This window comes from Sinohyriopsis cumingii, chromosome 6 (genome assembly GCF_028554795.1).
Source record: "Sinohyriopsis cumingii isolate HCF-2022 chromosome 6, ASM2855479v2, whole genome shotgun sequence".
Lineage (NCBI taxonomy): Eukaryota > Metazoa > Mollusca > Bivalvia > Unionida > Unionidae > Sinohyriopsis > Sinohyriopsis cumingii.
The window spans coordinates 88,295,888-88,323,357 of NC_142966.1; the positions used below are offsets into that span (position 1 = coordinate 88,295,888).

The following is a 27,470-nucleotide window of genomic DNA, read 5'->3' on the forward strand; positions in this document are numbered from 1 at the left end:
AATGAATATAATAAAACATTTTATAAACAGTTTTTAATATTTTCTCTAACCGTCTGTTGAACCTCCGAAATATTCCGAATCGTTGTCCCAGTAACAAAATGATGTGTTGATTGCGGGAACACTATTGACAATCGCACGAAAGTTTACGAGTGCCGTTGAGTTAAGGTCATCAATATGTCAGGAACTAGGTAATGTTGCCATAGGTAGACTTAAGTCTTGAAAATTTGTTTCTTGAAATTTAACTTGTATCCCATTTAAGGTTCCAGACTGTACTCAGAGGACGGCGCTTCCATTGCCCGGTTAGCTGAAATGTCTGGCAAGTTGTATTTTATGCAAGAAGACCCTCTTTTATAACAAATAAAAAAAGAATAAGATGTTGACTGTATGACCATTTTCCACGCATATTCGTTATTAGGTTACAAACCATTAAATATTGAGACTATTTATATGATTTTCTGGGTGGGAATGGGTTTTGATTTCAAGTTGTGTGGTTTTTTTTTTTTTTAAATGTTCAACCCCAATATAGCATATAATATTCATCTTGCTTTGATTTGTACAAGAAAAAAAATGATTATATGTATGAAATAAGTTGAACAACAAAAAAATTGTGATACAAGAAAGAAAACAGCATAATTTAGAATGGATATTCAATCCCCCTTCAACAGAAAAAGATTGGTTGGTCTCTTATGTCCCCCCAAAAGGTATTGCTTTTTTATTTGTGTTTCAGTCCCCATACCATCATTAGCCATTTATGATCTCATCACTTATTATTTTTCTTGTCAAGATTTCTACATTATATTTGCTTATATTCATTTAAGAAAGGTTAGAAATGCATTTTTTCTGGCAACAATTTTCAGTGTTTTTGAGGAATAAAATGTAATTTATTTCGATGTTTTTAAAATGAGATTTTCACATATTTTTGTGAAAGTTTTTCTTTAGCATATATAACTAGTGACATCATTAATGTTGATAGATGATAGTATTTGGTGGCAATGAGGTATTTGTATATAACTGATTTCAAAGTAGTAAACAAAGATTTTATCGGAAATCTTATTTGGTTTAGCATTTATTGTTTGTTATTGATCATTTTAATTATTGTTGCTTGTTTTATAAGCAGATTTGTCCATTGCCAATTATCATTCATTATTCATTCATTCTTCATGGACTTTTGTTTAGCGTTCATTTTCTGCTTGCTTATTTCATTTGCATTTTTACATAGTTAGGGCTTTTAGTATATGTAGGGCAGAAATGAAAATGGTACCACCTTTTTGTACAATTATCAAGAAGTTTCATCTGAAGATAGGAAAGTTTGGAGCACTCAGACAATTATTGAGACATTTCATCCAAAGATAGGGAAGTTTGGTGCAATAAACAATTATTGATAAGTTTCATCTAAAGAACCATTTTAGTGGTCTAAGCAGTTAGAGCATCTCCTTGGATGTGGGAGGTCACAGGTTGGAACCCTGGTCAAGTCATACCAAAGACTTATAAAAATGGTACTTTCACTATCAGCTACCTTGCTTGGCGCTCAGCATTATGAGGTTAGTGATGTCAGGATAATTTGACTGGGTGGGACATAATGTCACATGTTTGTGGCATGATAGCCCCGATGCTAGATGTCACTATAAACTGCCACACTGCATATCATAGTGGTATGACTGGAAATTTTTTAAAGCTATGTTAAAAATCAAAACTCACTTTTTTTTACTTCATCTATTTCATACATAACTGTAATGTTTCATCAGTATTGATTATGCAGAACATGATACAGTCAAACCTAGTTATCTCGATTATGTAGGACGTGTCCCAAAAAAAGTTGACATAACTGTGTCCCAAGATATCAGGGTTTAGTTGATAAATCTACTGCAGAACAATGATTATTCATTTGAAGTATGATAAAATGAGTTTTGTTTTTAAAAACAAATGACATTTTTAATGCACAATACAAATTACATGTAATAATTCATTCATGCAGGTTGCATTTAGAAAAAGAGATTAGAGATGTTTTAAATGATATTAAGTTACAAGTCATGATTTTTTTAATCACTTATGTAACTGTAACAATGTCAGTGGTTTAAAGGATTTTTTCCCTATTACCATATTTTCTTTATTTTCAGACTGAAATTTATTATTCTGGTTTGCACCAACACTTCACTCAGACTCTAGCTGTTCATAGCAGACAGTACAAAAAGAACAGTGTTGTTAATAACTAATTAGCATGTTCATTTATGTGTACAGTCTGAAATAAAGTTACAGTATGTTTTCTCTTTTAATTCCACAGTCGATATATATTTTGCAGTGAACATAACATAGTTTGAATATTCCTCAGTAAGTAAAATAACCTAAGTAACCTTACCTCCTCAATAAATAAGAAAAAGACCCTACTTGTTTAAACCCAACCACTCCTGTGTAAGCAAAATGTATTTGCTTGTGTCTTTGCCAATGGGTAAGAAATATAATATACATGTACCTGCAGCTGCCATGAATCTAACTACAGATATTATTTAATAAACATCTGGCTGTCAGGTTAAATGACATTAAGACATCTTGCAAAGATGTTTGTGAAAATTTTATTTTGTTCACATGTTTTTATTTTCCTGTGAATAGCCTCATCCCTTTGGTAACCTCAGAAAGATGTTAGTTTTCTCACACAGACCAAAATCTAGGCCAGTTTAAATACATTACATGTAAGACTGTACTTTTTATAAAATATTTTCTTTTGTTATTATTTACTTGTGACTAAACATAACTAACCAAAATTGTGCATGAAATTTCTCAGAGATGGACATTAAAGTTGCACTTTTTAAAAATAAGTGGGGCCATGTGTTATTTTGGTACTTTGGACTGAATCCTATGCCAGACATAACAAGGTTATCAACTTAACAGGGTCCAGATATTCAGTGAAAAACTTCCATAACAAAGAAGGGATTTGTTTCTGGACCAAACCAAAATGCTTGACATATACGGATTCTCAAGATAACAAAGGTCAAGCTAAGTGACTTTGACTGTATAAAAATGAAGAAATAAAAAAAAGCAAAGAAAGCCTCATTGTTTTGATGGGGCAAGAATTTAAAATCCCTGATCACTTTAATTGCACTAAATTTTTTGAAAATAAGCAGTATTTATACTCATGCCCTAAACTTAGGATTCATTATGTAGCAATTGTCACTGCTGATTAATACCATACAGTGATATATTAATTGATCTGTGTTTACTGGAATTGGTCTTCTTGTGGCGTTATATGCACTTACTTCAGTAGATATGATTAAAGGAATTTTTGTTGTTCTGTTGAACTTTTATTGCATTGTTCATAATGTTTGTAGGAGACTGTCTAAGGTCAGTATGCTTTTATTCAGTTTCTGTCAAAATGCCAAACATAAGATTTCTCCTGATAGCATCGCATGCCTAAAATAAAACCCCAAAACACTGGTTAATAAAAATGTGAAACTCAGGATTACAAAATATGTTCCATCCAAACTGTCAGTTCTAGTAACTTCAGCACCCTTCTGACTCCCATTAGAATCTTCGTCAACTTGCCATTTAACCCCAAGTACTTATCCATCCAAGTCTCAATCTGTGTTGATTTGGAGGTTGCATGCACTGCTTATTTTGCTACTCTACGAAATGAACGCAATGAAAGCTAAATTTGTTCATTTGATGTACACTTATAATGACCACATGTATATCTCAGGGTCTTTCTGCCTCTGAGATCAGTCACTGTAAATATCAGCACATTTTCCCACCACTCAGCAGCTAGTCAAAGCCTTTGAACTTGCTGTCCAGCTATTGCTTCATGTTCTTTTGATGTATTCTTATAATGACAGCATGTACATCTGGGGGACTTTCAGCCACTGAATTCTGTCATTGTAAATATCAGCAATGATCAACACCTTTTCACACTGAAGCAATACTGGCAAGGTTTTGAATTTGCCAATCAGCTATTGCATGCTTAGAGAGAACTCCTGCATAAGTGATTTGCTGCATGCCAGATTAAAAAATTGCATCAGATATGCATACTTAAGGGTTTCTGAGACCTCTGCTGTAATTTAAATTACCTTTACAACTGAAATCACCTTCTCCATACTGCTCTGAATTGACCCAATAAATCCAGTCCATCATAAGCAGAAAAGCAGAATTGAGTTGAATCAACAGAAAAAGAAAATCCATCCATTCCAGACCAACTGCAGAAGTTTTTTCAATGTGCATTCATTAAAAATATGACTATAAATTTCAAGTTTAAGTAGACTAAAACAATTTTTTTTTAAAAACAACTCATGTCGAGCATGTGATGAAGTTCAAAGAGCACTTGGTGGTGCTGTGTGCACATTAATATTGTGACTGTATATTGATGGAACTGTGGTTGTGTATTTATTTTTAAATACAGCATAAATTTATTACTTTGTTTCTTTTAGTGTATTCTTTTATTATTAAGCCTTAGGTAAGAAAACAATATGATTATAATAAAAAGGTGACTGCATTTGCATGGGAAAATATGAACTCATTTTCTTTGGACTAATACTGCACTCTCAAATGGCATGCAGTATTACTCAGAAAAACTTGTTCATATTTTCCCATACAAATGTAGTAACCACATATTATGGAAAATATGTACAAAAAGTTGTCAGACATATACAGAACTCCCTCACAAAAAGGGCCTTCATTATAACATGGTCATGGACTCCTTTTAGTATATGGTAGTATAATTGTATGTATCATGTACTTCATAGTAAGACAGTTAGGCTTTATGGTGGTTGAATCTCTGGGTCCCATGAACAGCATTACAATGAAAGAACTGTGTACAGAGGTGTAAACAATCATTCTTTTGCATTTCTAGTGTTGTTCCATACCAAGGCAAAAAGAAAGTTTCCACCTTGCCTGCCATTGATGCCATCAATGATGTAGAGCCACCAATTGATTTCTCCTTCTGTAGGTTGGCAAAAGTTTCAGGTAAATATGTATATAAGTTCTTTGCCGTAAACATGTGCTTTTAATTTAATGAACCAACTCCAAATATGTCTCTAGGTTTTGACTGACTATACCACAAAGCAGAGATTGAAAAGGGACTGGCCACTTGTTAAGATTTAAATTTAACCCAGAAGACTTTCCCTTTTCATGATTAAAGCAGAAATTTTGTCACTTGTTCATATTACATAAATATATCCAAACTGGTGGAGCAGAAAAGGAGGGGCTTTACATTTTAAAAAATTATATCCCCCAGCCAGAACTATATTTTGTTCAACTCGAGATGTTACTTACAAATCTTATAATTGTCTAGATGATGATTTCCACTCTGAACTGAGTCAACATTTGGATACTGCATATAAAATCCAGTCATATCTGGCTTAATTTGCATTTTCTTCATGAAGTATCTTTGCCCTATTTGGCACAGTAAAATTTGCATTGGGACGCTTAAAGATCGGTAGTGTGTCATAAATGTGCACAGTAAAGTATGAAAGGGCATGCTTAAACTTCAGTAATAAATCATAAAATGTACTTGATAGAATTTGAAAGGACATCATTAAACATTAGTAAGGTGGGTTTCATAAAATGTGTACAATAAAATTTGAAAGGACATACTTAAACATCAGTGATGTGCCATAAAATGTGCATAGTAAAATTTGAAAGGGCATGCTTAAACATCAGTAATGTATCGTAAATGTGCATAGTAAAATTTGAAAGGGCATGTTTAAACATCAGTAATGTATCATAAATGTTCATAGTACAATTTGAAAGGACATGCTTAAACATCAGTAATGTATCATAAATGTGCATAGTACAGTTTGAAAGGGCATGCTTAAACATAAATAATGTGGCATAAAATGTGTACAATAAAATTTGAAAGGGCATCCTTAAACATCACTAATGTATCATAAATGTGCATAGTACAGTTTGAAAGGGCATGCTTAAACATAAATAATGTGGCATAAAATGTGTACATTAAAATTTGAAAGGGCATGCTTAAACATCAGTAATGTATCATAAATGTGCATAGTACCGTTTGAAAGGGCATGCTTAAACATCAGTAAAAGTCTGTAAGGTGTCATAAAATGTGCACAGAAAATAATGATCCATATCACTTGTATTACTGGTAGCTTATGTATCACAACTTTTTGGCAAGTCTACTAACTGAGTCATTAATATACTTTGTTTTGTATCACTGGTCACATAATAATTTACAGGAACACAATGTAAATATATATAAATCTGGTTATGTAATAGGTCAAAAGTAATATGTAATTTCACTGTACCGTATTTTCCGGTGTATAAGTCAATACTTTTTGACTTGAAAGTTCGGTCTTCGTCTTATACTCCGAATCGACTTATATATGGATTGTGTCATTGAAATTGCATCGACTTATATATGGATTACAGTATCCGGTATGCTATTGACATTGCTCTATAATCGGCATAATCGAAAACAGGTCACATAGAAGTACAAATTCATGTTAAATTACTATGCCAATAAATTGTCAAAAACTAATATGACTGCGTTTATATTTGTAAGTTTTGTCATTATTTATTTTGCATTCTGCATGTTTTTTCTTATTTCTCAAACATAAAATAAAAGAAAACAATTTACCGTACCGGTAAAAACTTCACCGGGCCACATAGCACACTTACGGTCTATACTCTATAGTGTACTGTACTAATTCAAAGCATATTGTTTGTTCCTAAAAAAAAAGATATGAAATAACTGGTCCATTAATATTTGATTTTCCAGTATAATGTTGGACACACGTGAGCAATTACCAGCATAGCTTTTTGATTGATCCAATTGATCCTACAAAGGGATGTAATCCATATTAACTCGAGCGTTCTATGATTATTTATAAAATAATGTAGATCATGCATTCTACTGAATCCCCCAAATCATATGTTTCTAATTGTATTTGACAAAGTTTCTCAAATAAATTAGGTTTAAACTACACTAAAATCAGATATATAGATGGACTACCAGTACTCATAGATCATCAGTGATCCATGATTTTTAGTTTCACAATTCAGTTTAAAGCAAATTGTAATGTCAACACTTTACCTATATTCATTCTTAACCAGCTGACCATTCGGTGTCTCTCTTTGATTATACCGGTTGTTGATAAATTGGCCTTTGGTTTCCAACAACAATCAAAGCCAGTTGCCGCAATTGTTTAGACCTTGATATTGGCTTTAGCTACCGATACTAGTTACCATATTGCCGGTACCCCATTGTTCTTTATCATTAATCTGCATCAATTACGCTACCCGTTTTTAATATCAATGGGATTAAGTACAACAGGAAATGATGCCCACTCCCTTCTCTAGATGTAAATAATGAATTTAGCCATGGGCATTGTTTTCATTGCTATAGTACGGGCACATTTTAATGAGTTCGGTATATTTTGATCAATCTTTTCAGTCATAATCATTCATATAAATATCTCCGTACAGATCATACAACTTATCTCACAATGCCTCCCGTCAAATCACGCAAGTCTTACACAGCAGCTTTTAAGCTGGAAGTTGTAAAGTTCGCTGAAGAGAAAGGTGGGATTTCACAGATATGTTAAAGTATAATAAAAAGTATTTTTATATATTTTTTGTTTGCAACTTTTGTTTTCTGTCTCCTCATTTTCTTCACATTTCTGATTTCCCTATGAATTGCCTTATTTCCCTATTGTTAGCCTCACTGAGTTTATCTCATCTGTTGAATCTTGCACTCAAGACTGGTTTCAACTGGAAGGAATAATCATAGCATGCACAGCCACGTGGCTCTTGTTGCAATGGATATCATAATTAAAACAAATATGGTTTAAACTAAACTAAAATCAGATATATTGTGAGCGCGCGCGTGATTGTGTGTGTGCGCACGAGAGAGAGTGAGAGATGAAAAAAATTGTCCGTGTACAAGATTGTTCTTTTATTCAGGGCGGTTTTTATTTGTAGCTTTAGCAAAGAGAAAAGAGACAGTATTTTGAGTTACCTGACGATTGTGATAATCCTCATGTATTACAAGCCTACTATATTCCATTATCAATAAACACCTCTAAATCAACAATTCATTCTTGTTTTAATTACGATGTACATTGTCACAACAACCACATGGCTATGCAGTGTTATTTACACGGTAATTAAACATGCTTAGCGCTTTGGCTATAATTGAAACCAGATTGAGGGCAAGAATCAACAGAATAGGTCAAATCACCGAGGCTGCCAGTAAGGAAATGAGGCTTTTTTAGGGAAATGAAAATCTGTCAACATTTTATTGAAGTCATTGTCCATACAAAATTTGTTATAAGGACAAGAGATCATACCCATTACTTTGTATTCAAACTCGCCGATAAAGATAATAGTGGGGTTTATCATTGAATAGATTAGTAATAAAATGTTAATTATATCCAAGTCCAAACAGAACAAACACTTAAAAAATAGTATATATATATATATATATATATATATATATATATATATATATATATATATATATGAATCGATTTAACAGAGTCCGTGACTTTCAAACTTACGATAGAAAATGACAAGTTTGTATAAGTTACGTTCGTAACTACAGGTAATAAAATGAACTACAACATGGATGTGCTTTCAATTATAATAAAACAAGCATGGACTGTTTATTCAGCTGTGTCAGTTGATAACAAAATATAGCAGTTCAGAAGTAAAATCACAAGCATGTTAGCATCGGTAATGCAATTTCACGATTGCCGGTAATATGGAATATCATACAACGATACCATCAATATTCATGCAACCAGAAGTTACTAGTATAAAATACAAAGCCAAGTTATTGACCTGGCCTCGTCTTATACTCCGAATTGACTTATATATGGACGAAGGATGGAAAATTTACAATTTATTGGTCAATTCGACTTATACTCCGCATCGACTTGTAGGCCGGAAAATACAGTAAATTCTTTTTCTCAGTAACTACTATGCCGGGCTTCCTGAAACTGTGAAGAGCCCAATAAATTCAAAATAGATCCCCTTTTCATGGAAAGCCAAAAAAATCATTGACTATAACTGTTTAAGTTTTATGCCCTAGCCTTATTTTGTGATGGGACACATACAGGGGCATATTAACCATTAAGCAGACGAAGCACGTGCTTAGGGCACCAGGGCCAAAGGGGGCACCACAAAGTTGAGAAAAGGGTGAAAAGAAAAAAACGAATGAAGATTTTTTAAAAAATTGATAAAACTAGTGCAAATTGATCATAATGTTCTGTTTCTTGATCATGGTGAACCCTAGGGTTATCTTCCCAGGTGTACGTGGAAAGGAGGGGGGCACCAAGATTTGTCAGTGCTTAGGGCACCAGTGAGCCTTAATCCACCCCTGGACACATAGTATTTTTGAGCCTGTGGTTCAGGCCCAGTACTGTATTGTCAGTAGGGTCAGGTAAGCAAAAATTCACGTGTATTCTGGGCTGTTTAGGTCAGGTTCTATTTTTATTTTCTGTTTTTATTGAGTTATTACTTCTGACCTACGATTTTCCCCTGCATTATGGATTTAATTGTGGCTTCAAGTTTTTTTTAAAGAAATTCATGCACTGAAACTAAATTTGTTTGGAGATTAATTTCAAGAAGCCCTGATTTTTAATGAGAAAATTTAAGATGGTGCTCCAGCTGAACTTTCAACTTTTGCACCTCTCTATTGATTCATGGTTTTCTTCATTCCTGTGATATAGGCATGCCATGCATGTTGTGTGGATATTGGACACTTAGTCTATTGTCAAACATGTGCACAGGAGCACCTCTTCTAGGAGACCACCTAAGTTTAGAGACGACAAAACTTGACTATTTGACACTGTACATACGTTGTACTTAATCTTTATAAAAGTATTATTAAGGGATTACCTCCCTTCAAGAGACCACTTTTTGCAGCTCCCTATATGGTCTCCAAGAGAGGTTCTTCTGTATTTATTTTTGTTTTCTCTCTATTTCAGATTGCTTTGATGAGGAACCAAGGATTTCAGCAATCTCTCCACGGAAGTATAAACAGAAAGCTACAGAGAGTGGCAAATCCACCAGTAAATGTATTCGGATGAACAACAACAGTCTCACTGATGTCAACAGTCTCCTAGACGTCACAAAGGAAAAGTTTGAAAATTGGAAGGATATTGCTTGGATTGATCTATCGTTCAATGAATTAACCACAATAAATCCAGTAAGATATTAACATCTCTTTTAAATGTTATGAACCAAAGTGATGCTCTCTTATGATTGAAGAATTACTTGCATGAATGTGTCTACAAATAAAAATGGAAAGCATTAAATGAATGATATTATGGATATGAGAATTCCAGAAAGACAAAATATACCTGATTATTAAGATAGAAAAAATGAGGATACTGTTATAGATTGTTTTGCCCAGTTGAACATGCTCATTTGTATCATACATTAAGTATCTTTTAAATAAGAAAAGGAAATAGTGTCAGTTTTATATGATAAAAATTGCATTTTTCTTTGTATATGACAAAATCAGTTTCCAGTCATTTCACAATAATAATGGTTAACTTAGCTAAGAACATACCAATTCATCTACACGGAGGTTGACAATAAGTTCTAAATGAAACACTAATGATTATGATGTTTGATAGAGGGTATCTTGTGCCATTTATCTGCAATATTGATAGAAGTCTGAAAGCCTACACGACATGAACTGTGTAACTTGAGAGCATCCAGCTTCTTTTGGCTGGGGGCATACATATTCATGGTTTTATGAAAAGTAACACTTTAGTTAATACTCATGTTTCATGGATTTGGTAAGAAGCTACATTGTTTCCACAGAAAAATCGCTATTTGTTTGTCTTTAAATCAGTAAACTGGTATCCTGCAGAAAGTATATTTTACAGTTTTAACACATGAAAAGTTGTATGTGTGCATTAGCATATTAGCTCACACCTCTGCAGTGTAGTTCATGATATATTTTTTTTTCCAAATAATTCATTATTATATTGCATTATATTATCCATCTGTTGCTCTCTATATGGATTTCAACAATATGTTTCACTTTGTCTGCAAATTGTGTTCTGTAGAATTCACAGTGTTTATATTTTTCGTACATCTTAGCCATCGAAGAGAGCTTATGGTATGGTTTTGTGCCCATTGTGTGGAATGTCAATCCCTCAACAATTGCTACTGTAAATTTCAAAACCACTGGACCAATTTTAACCAAACATTTAGCAGAGAGCATTATTTGGTACAAATGATGCTAATCTGATAATAAATATGGCCACCATTTAAAAAAGCAGAGAAAGCTTAAATACTGCCTAAGTGAAATTTGATCAGTTTTGATAGTAACAGACATGATTTTTCTTCATTTTAAAGCGGAATTCTGCCTTTCTCCTGACTTGAATCAGATTTTTCTTGATATACTCTGTTTTTTTGTATCATCTCTGATCCGGGTTCAGAGATCTCGGAAACGCTTAATTACGTGTATTTGGATGCCAATTTTTTATCTGGGACGCAGAAAATCACTGAGGCGGGAGTCCTCTGTACGCATGTAATAGGTTGCTGCAAAATTCAAAGACTTGCCAGTCCTGCTTTGTGGGAAAATGTGTTTATCAATTAGCTGTGCCGATATTTACAATGACAGAATTCAGTGACTGAAAGACCCCTTGATGTACATACATGTTGCCATTTTATAAGAGTACATAAAAAAGAACATGATGCAATAGCTGGGCGGCAAGTTCAAAGTCTTTGACTGGCAGCCAGGTGGGAAAATGTACTGATATTTACAGTGATTGAATTCAGAGGCAGAAAGACCCAGAGATGTACATGTGGTCATTTATAAAAGTACATCAAATAAAGAACTCTAGCTTTCGTTATTGTGTTCATTTCTGAATCTAGCGAAATAAGCAGTACACATGACCTCAGAATCAAGACATGTTGAGACTTAGACAATATGCCATTGATAAGTGGGTGACGAGTTGCCTAAAAATGTAAACTTCGCCTTCTTCTGTTAGGAAAGCGAAAACAACTTCGCCCTGTGATTATTTAAGAGGTACATTGACTGACCATACCATATATTTTTTAAATGCCCCTCACCTTAGCCCAGTTCTAGTGTTGTAGCGAAATGTATTCATCAAGGCATCAGTAGCTAGGCCTAGTTTTTATATCAGTTAGTTGACAAACAAACTCTTGCCCATTCACAAGCATTATGTTTTGATAGCTGATTGACCATTAACCCTTTTCCTAGTAAGGTAGCAACTATCAATTTCCTGCATGATATCCTTTGATGATAAAACATACAGACTTGTGTCTTAAGATCAGAATCAGTGATCTGGATATTTATTAACTGCCTCTTATACACTATTTCATCATAAAATTAGTTTGAAACTGTAAGTGAACCAGTAGGCCTAACGGGAAATAATGGCGGACTTCGCTAAGTCTGGGATGTACCAGTTTATTAGATTGTCTGTTTTCTTAAATCATCGGGCAAATATATTCAGAAAAAGTATACAAATCATTGAAACCAAAGCCTAGGTATTATTTTATTAAAGATTTAAAGTTAAAATGCAAATTATTTAGGTCAGAAATATATGGGACAGTGCTATGTTGTAAAATTCGTGAGATGCGCTTTAAGGTCTAAGCTGTTTTCTGACTTTACATGTATTTGCGAAAATATGGGAGAAAATAGCAAATCAGATACTATTTATTTGCCTAAAATTACTACAAGTACATATACAAATATATAAACCATAAATTTGCGATCTTGTCATTGGACTGTTGTAATTAAGCTATATTATAGTGAGTGATTACATTATGAAAACCTCTCCATCTAAAAATAGATGCACTCACGTCTGTGCTGTTTCTGTAGGAAAGAAGGGACTGCATCTTTTGATGCAGTCCTGGACTCCTAGTTTTAAAATCCTAGTGAGACCTCTGTGGGTTTTTAAAAATGGTTGGTCCAGTCCCATTTTGCAACTACCTTTATAAATTATTCATTCCATATATTGGTTATCTCACGAATCTCATAAAGAGTATTCTGATTGGTCAAAAGTTTGAATTCATCCAATGAATCTTTGTGCAATGGAAACTGATGGCAGTGGTAAGAAGAAGCATGCTTGCAAAATATGGCATCCCAAGATGTTGATAGAGACTGTGACGTGAAAAGTTTAAGTAAAGGTTTAAAATATGTATGGGAATGCTGGAGCGAAAAGTTCACGGAAATTTAGTTGGTCAGTTTATAAGAAAACTGAACGCTAGAGGCATTTTGTGACCTCTGCAAGAAAGATCTGAATTACAGTAATCGCGGTTGGAAGAGTTTGGAACAGCACCTACAAAAGAAGCTGCATACAGAAAAATTGAAGCCCAGAAGGCATCTGGAAAAAGTGCAGTTAATTACTATAAGAAGAAAGATTTCTTGTATGAGAGAACAGATGTAGCTCTCTGTCAGGATATGCATACTGCTTGTTGCCAAATCAAGCAGCAGCTTGAAAGGAGAAAGGCTCTCATTGAGAAGGAAAAGAAACGATTGCATATTGAGCCAAAAAAGTCAGTGGTGCCAAAAGGAAGACTAAAGAAATCTTTGCCAAAGCCACAAAAAGAGCTCTACTGGCATATCAACAGGTTGTGTCCAGTGGAGAAAAAGACAAGCGAATTTATGGGATTATTTGTATATAGTTGATGTACTTGGGTGTTTATTTTACAGAATTGTTTTGAAAAGAGAAAAGTATAATAGATTTGCTGCAAATATTGAGAAATCATTGTGACTTAATTATGATGTGAACAATGACATGCACATGAAATAACTTCTGCATCAATAGTATTGGAGAACAAATTCATGTGACAATAAATATTGTGAAATTATTTTGGTCAAGTTGAACAATTTTGGTAAGTTTATAAGTTTTTCAAATGATTATTTCGGTTTGTTTTATGATCACAAGTTTCACCAGGAGCAGTTTTTTTATGAGTGTAAATTGCGTTTTTTGCCAGGGCCCTTCGACCCTCAAATCGGAAAAACTGCCCTTCAAGGCCCTGTTGGGGGAGGACCCCCCCCTTTAAAAATTTTTCAGCTTTTTTTATGGAAGACCAAAATTATGTCTGTAGTAAGCATCCTGGCATGAAAACCTTAAAAATTTAAACAAATGATGCTCATATGCCATCAGATCACCATGATTATTAAAGAAAGAAAAACCTTTAACAGACTTCTGAAACCACTGAATAGATATTAGAATATAAACTAACTTTACAGAAAATATATGGCAGGATGATCTCTCAAATTTTACACTTGATACAGGTCTGCCATCACATATGGCAGCCATTACAAAAAGTAGACATTGCATGGATTCAAGTCTCGGGCTCAGCCAGTGTGGGTACGTGAGAAAGCTTGCCAGTAGCTTCTCGTGGGTTGGTGGTTCTTTCTGGGGTTTTCCTGGGTTCTTCTGCCACCATTTATATAGTCTATCATGTGGTGAATAATGGCATTAAACCTTATAAACAACAACAATAACGACAAAAAGAAGACAAACCTTTCAATGAATTCTGCTGTAAAACCATTAAATAGAACTTGACCAAATTTGACAGGAAGCATACTGGCATGAAGACCTTTCAGACTTGTAAAAAAAATCAAGCTAATGCAGCATCAAATATGGTCCATGTTACTCAAAATAGAAAAAAACATCAAAGGACTTTTTAGCGAAAGCTGCTTAACATAATACGTATAGATATATTTGACAGAAACCATTCTGATATAGAGGGCTTTCCTCTTTATATATACTTTTTGTTTTTGCTGAATTCACCTGAACATTGCAGAAAGTGTCCTATTATAAAGGGCTTTCAAACTGGTACAAATAATGGAAATTTACCATCAAATATGGTCTCTACTACTGAAACTTTAAGCCTTTCAACAATTTGTCTGAACTGCTCAGCAGAAATTGACTAGATTTCTTCAGAAAGCATTATGGCATGCAAGGCTTTAAAATTAGGCCAGTCTGCTATAGATTATAGCTTCTGCTGCTAAATATAGAACAATCTTTAGTAACTTCTTTAAAACACAGCATAAGACTGATCAAATTTGATAGAAAGTGTCCTTTTAGATTTATACCAAAGTTGATATGCATTTTCACAACACTGTCTCAAGGAAATGCTGAACAGAATTTGATCATCTTTAACAAAATGCATCCCTGCACCGGGTCTTTCAATATTTGACAATTGATGTAAAAGATGATGATATAAAAACCTGAAAATAAATCTTGAAACAATTGTTTTGATAACATAATGCAATCAATAGCACTGGAAGAAAGTTTAGCAGAAAGCATCATACCAAAATTAGACCCCTTATTTCTTTGTCAGCTGCTCCTTCATTTGGCTGTTATGTCAGTGTCAGCCATGTATAATATCTGAGCCCAATTCGCTCATCTTCTTTGACTTATTAAAACTCCATCATATTCATCTTGTACAAGTGAAGACTTCATTCATGGTTAGAAATCACTACAGATTTGAACTGAACTAAACTCCACTCCACTGCACTCCACTCCATTTCAGAACTGCATTGACTGAATAAAAGTTACAGAACTGACTTATTGCGCCTGTATGTCTTTGTCAAACTTGACTTTTTAAATTTCATATTGCTGACAGAGTAAGACATTTAATGTTTAATGTTTCCTGTTGGTCAACTCAACCTGGTAAAAGAGAAGTTACTATACTTTTGGATTTGTATCTGTGCTCCTTTAGGTAACCTTCGCACAATGTTTCCCTAGGATTGTAAAATCGGGGGGGGGGGGCTACTAACCCTCATCTTTTGTAAATTGGAGGGTTAGTGGTAAAATACATAATTTTGGGTCAATGGGAGAAAATACAATTTTTGTAAGTATATATAACATTTCAAAGAAAAAGTAAAACCTGAGTAATAGCTAGTGGTGTATTATTTCAGTTTTATTTTTTTGTCTTAACTAGATCAACCTGATAAGGTAGCAATGTTTGTACACCCATGTATTTAAATTGTATAGGTCTCTGCTGTTGGACATGTGAATCAGCAGTTTTGTTTTTATTTCATTAAAACCTCTTCCTGCAGCTAAAAAAATTCATTAAATGAAATGGAGGACCAACAAGCCTTATCATCAAGCTTGTTAAGGAAATTTGACAAGATTAGGAGGCACCACATACACCATTCACAATTATGCAATATGTCTGTATGCAATGTTTGTATGCATTATGTTGGTATGCTATATATGTCTGTATGCAATATGTCTGTATGCAATGTTTGTATGCATTATGTTGGTATGCTATATATGTCTGTATGCAATGTTTGTATGCATTATGTTGGTATGCAATATGTCTGTATGCAATGTTTGTATGCATTATGTTGGTATGCTATATATGTCTGTATGCAATATGTCTGTATGCAATGTTTGTATGCATTATGTTGGTATGCTATATATGTCTGTATGCAATGTTTGTATGCATTATGTTGGTATGCTATATATGTCTGTATGCAATATGTCTATGCAATGTTTGTATGCATTATGTTGGTATGCTATATATGTCTGTATGCAATATGTCTGAATGCAATGTTTGTATTCAGTTTGTCTGTATGCAATATGCTTCTATGCATTATGTCTGTATGCAGTTTGTTCTATGCAATATATCTGTATGCAATATGTTTGTATCTCACTTTTAAAGCTTCTCATGCATTTTTGACGTTTTCAAAAGCTTTTCGGATGTATGACTGCATCCGAAGCTGTTTCAGACCTTTGACATGAGATTTTCAACTACTCCTTCAGTCTAACATAATTTCTAAACTTGATGCATCCACAGCAGGTAGAAATGTTATCTGTGATTGTGAATGATGTGGGATTTATACGTCAAGGAATAACTGCATAACACATGGGAACTTAACTTCATATTGTTTGATGTAATTTGTATTTTCTTAATTATTGTGTGACTATTATTTTCTCTAAAATTCCATTTGTTGTAGTGAAATCATAGGTAGCTTGAAGAACCACAATTGGGAATTTGACTGTACGTGATAAACTACATCATTTTGCATCAGATTATAATTGAGTCTTATAGACTTTTACAGCACTTTTGTTACAAGTATTTAGATTGATTAAAATGTATCATGTTATGCAGAAAACTAAAGGTTATTAGTTCACAACACCAGAAAAGAACTGCTTAATATGAATTCATCTGTGATTCTTGTGTGTTTTGTTAATATGTGTTAACAGTGGTTTAAATAGAATTTATTATTTACTTCTCAGGTATCTTTATTATTTCTTGTAAATGTTTTATAAGAATTTAAGTTCTAATTTTACAGGGTTCAGGAAGTAATAAAGTTTGAAAATATGTACTATAAATGAATTATTAATGGCCTCGATCTTGCCACGGCTGTTCATATATGGTGTAATCAGTTTTCAAGCTCAGTGACTTCATGAATATTTTAACATGTGAAATTCATTTACTACCTGGAGGGTAAAAGAGGCAGGAAATATGTGTAGAGATTAGAGAAAAACTGCTCTAAAAAATATTTTCCACATCTGTTAGTAAATAGTTTTAAATACAGACTAGTCCATTTAAAACTAACTCCAATGGATAGAAGAAATTGGTTTGTTATAAATGGAATTTTGTTACTACCAGGAAAATGTACATATTGCATAATCATTCAAATCTCACTTAGTGTGGTGAAATTTGTATAAGGATCCTTACTCATAAAGAATATAATTAATGAAACCTGTGTATTAATTTCACTTACATACTCAGCCTCTTTACAGAGGACACCTTTGCACAGAGGAAAATACGTGTGTTATCATTTGAATATCATTTATAACAAGATTTTGTTACATTTGAATTCAACCAGAACGTTGCTACATGCAATTTGTTTATAATAAGCAAAGGGATTTACTGTTCTGATCCTTTTTAAAACTGATTTCTTTCTTCCTCTCAGTGTCTGACTGAATTTGACAACCTACAGATTTTGTACTTGCATGGTAACCAGATCACAGATTTAAGGGAGGTGGAAAAACTAGCCAAGTTACCAAAACTGAGGAAACTCACATTACATGGAAACCCAGTTGATGCAGCGAAGGTAATATAATTTTGTACATATTAACATATTTGTTTATACAGTAAAGATTGTTTCTAATATATCATAGGGGACTGGAATTTTAGAATATTGTAACTGAGAAGTGACGGGAACATCATCAGCGTCACTGTTGTTGGTAATGACACTTGTTTGCTCACTAAATTCTGACTGTTCCGTTGGCATAGTGGTTAGAGCATCCACTTCAGAAGCGGGAGGTCGTGGGTTCGATTCCCGACAGAGTCATACCAAAGACTTACAAAAATGGTACTAGCAGCTGCCTCGCTAGGCGCTCAGCATTAACAGGTTAGTATTAGGACTGGTTGGCCTGGTGTCAGGATAATGTGTCTGGACAGGACATCAAGCTACATTTCTGTGGCATCACTATAAACTGCTACACTGCAGACATCGTAGCGATATGGCTGAAAAATTGTTAATGCTACGTTAAAAATCCTAATCACACACACACACACACACACACACACACTAAATGCTGTCATTAACAAAACTTTGCAATACATTCTCTGGAAATATCATGACATGCATGATAAATAATATTGATTGTGGACAGTACCCTTATTTCTTGGCGCATTTTTTGGGTCAAGTCTACTAGGTATCTTTCTCTTAGAACATGGCAATACTTTGACTTCTATTCCTCATTGTATTTTATTCTTGTTATTTTTATTTTTCTGACCAGCAAATTTTCAGCCATGTTTACAGCAGTTAGAATTAAAATAAATAAATATATGAGATTACCTCCAGCTCTACTTAATTAGTAACTATTAGTCAACTCACAGGTATAGAATGATAACTAAAGGATATTTCTAATTCAGAATTTTATAGTCAAAAGAGTATAAAGGATTTCTTTTTATGGTTTAATTGCACTGAACCAGAAACCCATGATTCTAAAGTCCTGATTCTGAATGAAATGTGATTTTTCATGCCTTTGTTACCTGGTATCTTTGTTAAGCCTTTATTATTTAAACAGCCATCATTGTTGATCAGGCTTCAGTGTATCAGGTTATACAAACATCATAATGGGGCAAGATTTGTCAGTCACACCACACAAATCAAATGGTATAGCCAATAAAACATTGTAGGGGCCCCGAGTGGTCTAAAGCACTCTCCATTACGGATCACTGCCATCTTACCACTGTCTGCATGGGTTTGAGTCTCGGATTCGGCCAACGTGGGTATGTGAGAAAGCTTGCCAGTAGCTTCTCAAGGGTTGGTGGTTCTTTCTGGGGATTTCCTGGGTTCTTCCTCCACCATTAATACTGGCCGCCAGGTATAGCCGATCGTGTGCTGAAAAATGGCGTTAAACCCTACAACAACAACCAATAAAACATTGTAACAATTGAAAATTATAACAAAGCCTTTGGAATACATAGTAATAGGGAATTAGGAAAGGAAAATTAAAGTCAGATGTTCTGTGGAGGAAATGTTGTATCCAAGAATGTAATAAACAAGCTTTACTGTATAAAAAAGCAATAACTTGCTAACAGTAGAGATCTTCTATTATAAAGTATATATCGTCTACACTTATGGCTTGCAGTCATGCAATTTACGTCCTGATCAGCTGGCACAGGCTAAAATTTTAAATAGTCAAATCTTGCTATAATAATGAACTGAGTGTTCTTAGTGCTTAACATGAAATATGTAAATATTTTGAATATCATTTTTTATATGAAAAGAAACTGGACATGAGGTTTATTGTTTATTCAAGCTAAGGAATCATGAAAGATGGATCTAATTTACCAGGCTGAATTGAAACTGCCTTCATACAGACTGAATACTGAAGCTGATCAGAGTTAGAAATTGTGGGCATCATATGTTACATAGGTTTTTTATCTCACCTATTGGCTACTCACATTGTGCATGGGTAAGTTTTCTTTTACAAACAGCTGGACCATCAGACATCATACTTTGTCTGTCACCATGTCAGATATCAGTCAATCAGATCCCAGTAGCTTTATTTGATAACAGCCAAGTTCATATTGACTCTTGTTGAGGCTTGCTATACTCAATCAGTGCTCAAAGAAATTTATTTTAGACACAGGCCCAGGGCTGGTGACTTGCTGATGCTGTTGATAGCTAATTGCTTCCTAAATTGGCTTAAAAAATGAATCACACTTGAACACTATTCTGATAACTGAAATGATCATGCTTTGCGTTTTATATATGCAGTAAAATCTGACTACAAAGAAATATTGCTACTGTTCACAAACTTGTCAAAAACCTATAATATGTATGGCTTAAACATTTTCATTCAAAGCAATGTTATGTAATAACTTTTGTTCTCCTACAAGCATCTAGCATCTCTTTGATTTACCTATTGGATTGTTCCATGTCCTGAGTGGTATGCTTTGAAGTCAGATATGCAAGTTAGCACAAGAGCTCACCTACTGCAGTCTTCAATCACATCTCGCTAGCTCTGTCACCTTGTTATAAACCACCATTTTATATATTATTTAATTAATGTATAAAATGAAGGTTATACCTGATCTCTTTGCCCTTTAATTACCACAGTTTAAACTGCCCAAAGGATGGTTTTACATCAGCTCCAATCATGACTGTTTACTGTTTATACATGTAATGGGCATATACTGATAGTGGTGGATGGGTTTTTTGTGTGTGGAATATTATTGAAAATTGGGAAAACACAACCATGTCAAGTGGTGTAGGAGTACAAAATCATGTTTTTAGAATGACATGCTGTGTTATAATTTGATTAAAATCAGATCTCCACTTCACATATGACAGTAGCAGTCTGATTTTAATCTGATTATGCTGTAATATGATGGCAGGTATTTCAGCATATTGAAAAAACATTTCTGCATTTCATCAGCATGATCAATGTTTTCTCTGACAAATTTTATTATTTTGTTTTGACAAACCCGAGGAGCACCTCTTTTAGAATACAGGATGGACCCAACCTAAAAACTAGATGGGCCCCAAGTATTGGGTTATCATATTTTTTTAGCACTGTCTGTAGTGGGGTTTTGCCTTAAACACATGAAAGACTACAGGCTCATGCAGCATTTGGCATGTGAATGTGTTTTAGTGTGCTGATTTTATTCCTATCATCCATCTTCTCAAGAGGTAAAAACTGCTACGTGGACATGTATCATTAAGTTTGAATATTTCTTGATTACTATAAAGCTCTCCTATTATAAATGGATCAGATTACCTGTGTTTTATGTTTCATTGACTGTTTTTGATATACATCAGTTAATTATTCACTCTTAACTGCTGGATCTTTTGATTTGGTTGGTCAGTCAGTCATGGTTCAGTGACAAACTTGACATCTAGTAAATGAACTTGCAGGATTACCATAGAGGAGGGATCTGCTGTTACATCAGACGGGGTCTTTACTGCACAACAGTGTAAGAATTCTCTACCTTCATGCTTTCAGTTGCTGACTGCTTCATCCAGGCTGGAGGGAGGCAGTCCACTTTCAAGGTCTACAGTGCAGTGAAAAATCTCCTAATGCAGTAGGAAATCATTGATACTGGCTGTCCCCATTTTAGTTTATTTGCTGTTTTCTTCTCATTCTTTTTGAGGAGAGAGAATGTTTGGTGTCCTGCATTAAGGATCATAGTGCAGCGCTTTCAGAACTCTCAGGTTCTCAAGGGCCCTGCCATTGGATCAGATCCTTATCTTTCTGACATCAAAAGGTTTTTTGAGCTTCGGAAACTGGTATCATGCTCACTAATACCTACATGGAATCTCTGCATTTGTTGAGCATGATCAAAACCTCCTCATGAACTATTCAATGAACCTTACTTTGAGAACTTGACCCTTTAAATAGTTCCTTACTTATTGGTATCTCCAGTGGAAAGGAGCAATCTTTATGTTGTCTCTTTGGAAACCGGCTGTCTACTGTTCAGTAGTAGCTTTCCACATCCACTATTTCCAAGTGGATTATCCTCACTGTCAAGAGAGAATATCAATCCAACAATGAGAGGGACTTTTTTCCAATGAGAATTAAACCCAATGAAGTCAGGGCTGTTACTAATTCTGGGGCATTTGTAAACTGTAATAGCATAATTTCATGTTTTTCAGTTGTCAGTTTTCTTATGCACCAGTGGATGGTTATCAATAGAAAACAAAATAATGAATAATTATATAATTATTTTGTTTCCATTATTTCTCTTGTAGTATGCATACATTTGCATAATAAACCAGTAGTTTTTTGTTAATGCCACCACCTGCTTGTAAAGCCTAAATCTTAGGACACTTTCAGCATTCTCTGAGTGACCTGACCTGTATAGACAATGCATGTTATGTTACGTAACACATGGGCAATCTGTGGACCCCAACCATTATGTTAAATATTAAGCAGTTTTAAATCAGTATCGAGATAGCTTAAGTTTCCATTTTTTATCCATATTTGTGCAAATTATAGCCCCTTGTTATCATTTCTCCTAACAATTAGATGGATGCATACAAAATATAGTACAATGATTTATGTCAGTAATATTTTCAATTGCATTTTCAGAATATTTTCTGTCTTTCATGGGGCCCCGAGTGGCCGAGTGGTCTAAAGCGCTCTCCGTTACAGATCACTGCCATCTCACCTCTGTCTGCATGGGTTCGAGTCTAGCATTCAGCCATTGTGGGTATGTGAGAAAGCTTGCCAGTAGCTTCTTGTGGGTCGGTGGTTCTTTCCGGGGTTTTCCCGGGTTCTTCCTCCACCATTAATACTGGCCGCCATGCATAGCCTATCGTGTGCTGAGACATGGCGTTAAACCCCACAACAACAACAATCTGTCTTTCATTGGTGTAAAGGACAACCCTATTTTACTTTCAGACCCTTACATGCTGTTCCATATCAGGGATGTTCCTCTCTTTTAGTTGAGTAATTGCCTACAGCATATTTCATTAAAATATCTTTTTTTTTTTCAGGGCTACCGCCAGATTGTGTTGTCAATGCTTCCAAACCTGCAAGTTTTGGATTTCAGTAGTGTCACAAAAGCTGACAAAAAGACAGCTGAGACTTGGAACAAAATGAATTCAATGGGAAAACAACAGAAAAATGTAAAGGCTGAGGGAGAGGAGGATTAAACATTCTTCTGTTATGTGCATATATATATATATATATTTGTAAATTCACTCACAACTGCTAACATCATGGACCTATATTTGCATGCTACTACATAATGAACGTGCAGATCAGTACTGTATGTCTTTATGATTTCAATCCAAAGCTGAGGTTTCCGTATTGTGAATAATGCATTAGTTTGATCAGTTTTGTCCAGAATTATGCCAGCCTCAACTCAGTATGTAATAGCAGATCAGGGTCTATGCATGCAGCAGTTGGGTGCATATTATTTAAAGAAAAGTAGTCAAATACAAATTAGCAGTCTTTAAAATTTATTAGAAAAAAATAATGAACCTGTGATAATTCCCCTTCTTCTGCAAAGATTAAAAAGCTACTGTTTCAAACTGTTGAAAGCAAGAAAAAAATAATTATGGCAGGATTTTTTTTTAATTATACTTCTTTGTAGACATACAGAATCTGCTTTTGAATGGTAAGGAACTACATTCATTTTCAGCCTACATTTGTTGGGGGAAATGAATAACGGCCAAATTTCTGAAGATGTTTGTGGATATCTGACTTTTGTGTTTAAATTGTCTTTCAAATAAGCATGTCTTATGTAGGCTACAGTTCTGTACAGTCATATCATAAATTATGTACATGAAAATTGGAAATTGTGTGCATATGATTTCTTTCAATCAAGAGACATTAGTATACAGTATATTGTTGACCCCGTGTTGGTGGGAAAGTAAAATACGGCAGTCACATTTCTGCTGTCACTGGTGTCATCAGCATTTAAGGTTCTGATTTATTGCATTTGCATATATTTGCTAAGCTATTTGATTGATTCTCATCACACTTGGCATGGATCAGTATGAAGTTAAGACACATTCATCCTATCCTTTGACATTAAGGCTTTGGATAAGTTCTTTTATTTGCTTATATTTCCTTCACACTTTCACGGATTTTGTTCATACGTTGCATGAATTGTCTTAAAGCTAAAAGAGTTCATTGAATGCAACAGTAGCTTGCCCGTTTGACCTTACATCATTGGTTTGACATAAAGGCCCTGGCCTTGTTTTTGCATGTATTATGTGTCAGGGTTAAATTTAAAATTAAGATTGCTTCAGAAATATAACTTATTAGTTTATGTGCCTGCCTCTTCCATGTTTTCTCTATCATTTTTAAAGCAGCTGCAGAAAGGATTTGTGTGAAGACAATGTTTAATTTGTGTAACAGTTGGTCTTGTTACTTACTGCATTTTATTCAGAGATATTATGTGTTTTGGGTGACTTCTAACAATGGTAGGATATTTATTGCTTACAATTATAGTCTGGTTAGAAATAATTCTGCAGTACATACAAAAGGATGAATTAGCTGTACAGCAAGTATTGTAACACTGTTTTGTCAGTTTCCTGTGTATTGCCACTATATTAACGAACTGCATATTTATACAGAGCTCAACGTATGCAGAGTGAAGATATTTCATTTAGTTTTAAGCATTTAGTTCAAAGCTGTAATTGTAATGCCCCTGCAATAAGCAGTGTTGTTCTGTTATTATGATGTTATAGAATATAAACTATTCTACTGGAACATGTTTTTGATGTTTTTGATAAAAACTATTTTGCTGGAACACATCTGGATGTTTCATGCATATTTTAAATTATAGTACTTGATATTTATAAAAACATTCACTCTAACAGCGTAAAGCTAAATGCATTCTTAACTAGTCCTGGTTACTAAGAAATTTTACACATACTAAAATGCTTGATTATGGTCTTTATGCTTAGGACCCAGTCTTGTATCACAGGCATTTTTCATTCTTCACCAAATATTTGATTTTGTGAAAAGTAAAATACCCAATTCATTAAATTCTTATTTAAAGCTCTGTTTATAATCTTAAATCATAATGGTATTAATTCAGTTTATTTTAGTCAAAAAACTGTTGGAGAAAAACAAAGCATTAAATTTTTTAATTTCTGTTTTATATATATATATATATATATATATATATATATATATATATATATATATATATATGTATGTATATATATATATACAAATAATGTTTGGACATTATTATGAATGTATTATGTTCTCATATTTTACATTATGTTTTATCATTATTTCCTTTTGTTACTCAGTATGTGTATGTTTCTGTATTTATATTTTCTTTTGTATATCTTTATATTTAATCACAGCATGTAAGTATGTAGAAAGTCCGCATTTGTTAATTAATGTAATGTATCTCAAACCAGTCAACACAAAGCTAGTTTTAAGTTCAAAGACTGGTTAAGGGTTTTACATTATTTTTTTAATTTAAATGAGGAAAGTTTAGTTTCCCTACCCATAAGTGTTGTAAATTCATGTAATTTTGCAAAATGACATGAAATTGAAGAGCAACTCAGGAGGTTTATTACACAAGTAGATCTCCTAACAATTAAGTAACAAAACTAATTTTTGTCTAGGACATTACAAGAAAAGGACAGTCAATTGATCAGACTTGATTTAAACAAGAAACAAAAACAATCCTTTTTGTAATTTAAAGAGTTGAACAAATGTCTATACATGTAGCAAATTATGGCCATATATCTGCTTCCTTCATAAAATTAAATGCCTTTTTTCATGCATGCAAGATGTATTTTCTATGAGAAATAATCATGCCTTTGAATTTGTAACCATTTATATACACTCAAACTGGGTTGCATTATGTTATAGTAGTGTTCATCTATCCATTATCATAAGCTTGTCTGGTACATAATTTTGTAACATTTGGAGAGATTTTTCGGACACTTTGTCCAAGCATGTATCATGATTAGACAGTGTACTGTGTGTTGCATACCACATACATGCCCCCCCCCTTCCTTGAGCTCAAGGTTATGGCAAGGGAAAATATCATTCTGTGAAGTTCTGAACCACTGAAGATATTTTATTGAAATTGTATGAAATTTCCATGTTTTTTTATATATAGATGTTATGTCACATACTGTAACCATGGTACCTGCCTCTAGGTGAAAGTCACAGCAATGGAAAATGTAATTTTTTTGTCTTGTATCTTAGTTCAGATTATTAGGTTCTGAGGCACTGAAGATATTTTAATGAAAGTTTCTAGTTTTACATGTATAGAAGTCTTTGTTACATATCATAGCCACACTTCCTGCCGCAAGGTCACAGCAGGCGAAATATATAATTAACTTGTATTCTTACCTAGAATACAACTTTGAACCACTGAAGATATTTAACGAAACTTTGTTAATTTATCATGAATAGACAGTGTGTCACATACTGTAGCCCAAGATCAAGTTTGTGGGAAAGCAAAATAGAAATCAATGACCAATCTCCACTATGAGTATAACATTGTAACTAAGGAACTAAGCTGTGATACGTTAACTGTACAGAATTTTATTTTTGATTTAAGAAGCACTTTTTTGGCCACATTATGGTTGTAAATTTATTGTGCCTTGTTTGTTTGGACACAAACATGGATTTACATCCAAGCAGAAAAAAAATTCATAAAAAATAAATTGCTAAAATAAAACAAATTTTTTGAGTCTTAATATTTAACTTCCATCTTTCAGTTGTTTCTTGTGCAGAATCAGAAAATATGCAGTTTGTGTAGCTACCAAAATGGCTACACAGTACCATCTGTACTTATAAGTCAAATCCGACTGCGAACTGCCCAGATAGATCTGACATAACATATTGCACAAGTAGATATGGTTCTGCAGTTTGTTAATAGCAATCAGTATAACAAATGTTATAGACCTTGATCATCTGGTGCATTATGCAATAGCAGATTGTTGTTTAAGTTGTTTGCAGTCAACTCAACTTATAAGTGAGTATATACTGTTTGTGATAGTATTACTCTGAGCATGTCAAACAATAAATCTGTCTGATTACAATCCACACTTTTGTCTGAACTATCTAGTGTTCCTCATGATGCAGTTACATTGCAAAGCACTGACTCAGCATACCTGAGAAATTTAGCTTAATATGAAACTTATCATAAATAGCTGGAGCATAAAGGTGGCGCTCACCAGATAATAAGTACTTTTGAGAGAGTGACGTATGTAAGGTGAAGTAGTTCGCATTTAAAACATGCACAGTGGAGAGAATGTTTGCATACCTCTATGCTACATTAATGTAATGTGGATGATATTTCTTTTGGATATTGTACTTTTGGAAATTTTACATGATTTAAGCACACTGCTAACTAAAATGACTGCTCCCTTGTGTTAAAAAATCAGTCTGAATTAGTCTAAAGTACACTATACATAGCAGCTATTAAAATAGGGAAAATGAATTTTGCCAGACTAGACAATACCAGCTTCTGAAAGTGCAATGAATGAATTACCAAATATATAAAATGTAAAAAAAGTTATCGGCTCTTTTTTATACAAATGACCTCTGAAGTTCAGG

At 33.9% G+C, this 27,470-nt stretch overlaps 1 protein-coding gene across 1 annotated transcript; it reads left to right on the top strand.

Annotated features, from left to right (window-relative positions):
- The first annotated feature begins 55 nt into the window (after positions 1–55).
- Positions 56–26,953, top strand: LOC149797397 (leucine-rich repeat-containing protein 51-like). Its single transcript, XM_089962174.1, has 5 exons — positions 56–188; positions 4,835–4,947; positions 9,933–10,153; positions 17,876–18,016; positions 22,919–26,953. Exons 1-5 carry the CDS (start codon positions 175–177, stop codon positions 23,075–23,077), a joined length of 648 nt encoding a protein of 215 aa, XP_089818300.1. The 5' UTR covers positions 56–174; the 3' UTR covers positions 23,078–26,953.
- Positions 26,954–27,470: the final 517 nt, after the last annotated feature.

Bases quoted from the DNA above. Each gene is read 5' to 3' on its own strand.
- LOC149797397 (XM_089962174.1), top strand. The intron at 4,948-9,932 runs GTAAATATGTAT...TCTCTATTTCAG, and splicing joins TAGGTTGGCAAAAGTTTCAG to ATTGCTTTGATGAGGAACCA. The intron at 10,154-17,875 runs GTAAGATATTAA...TCTTCCTCTCAG, and splicing joins AATTAACCACAATAAATCCA to TGTCTGACTGAATTTGACAA.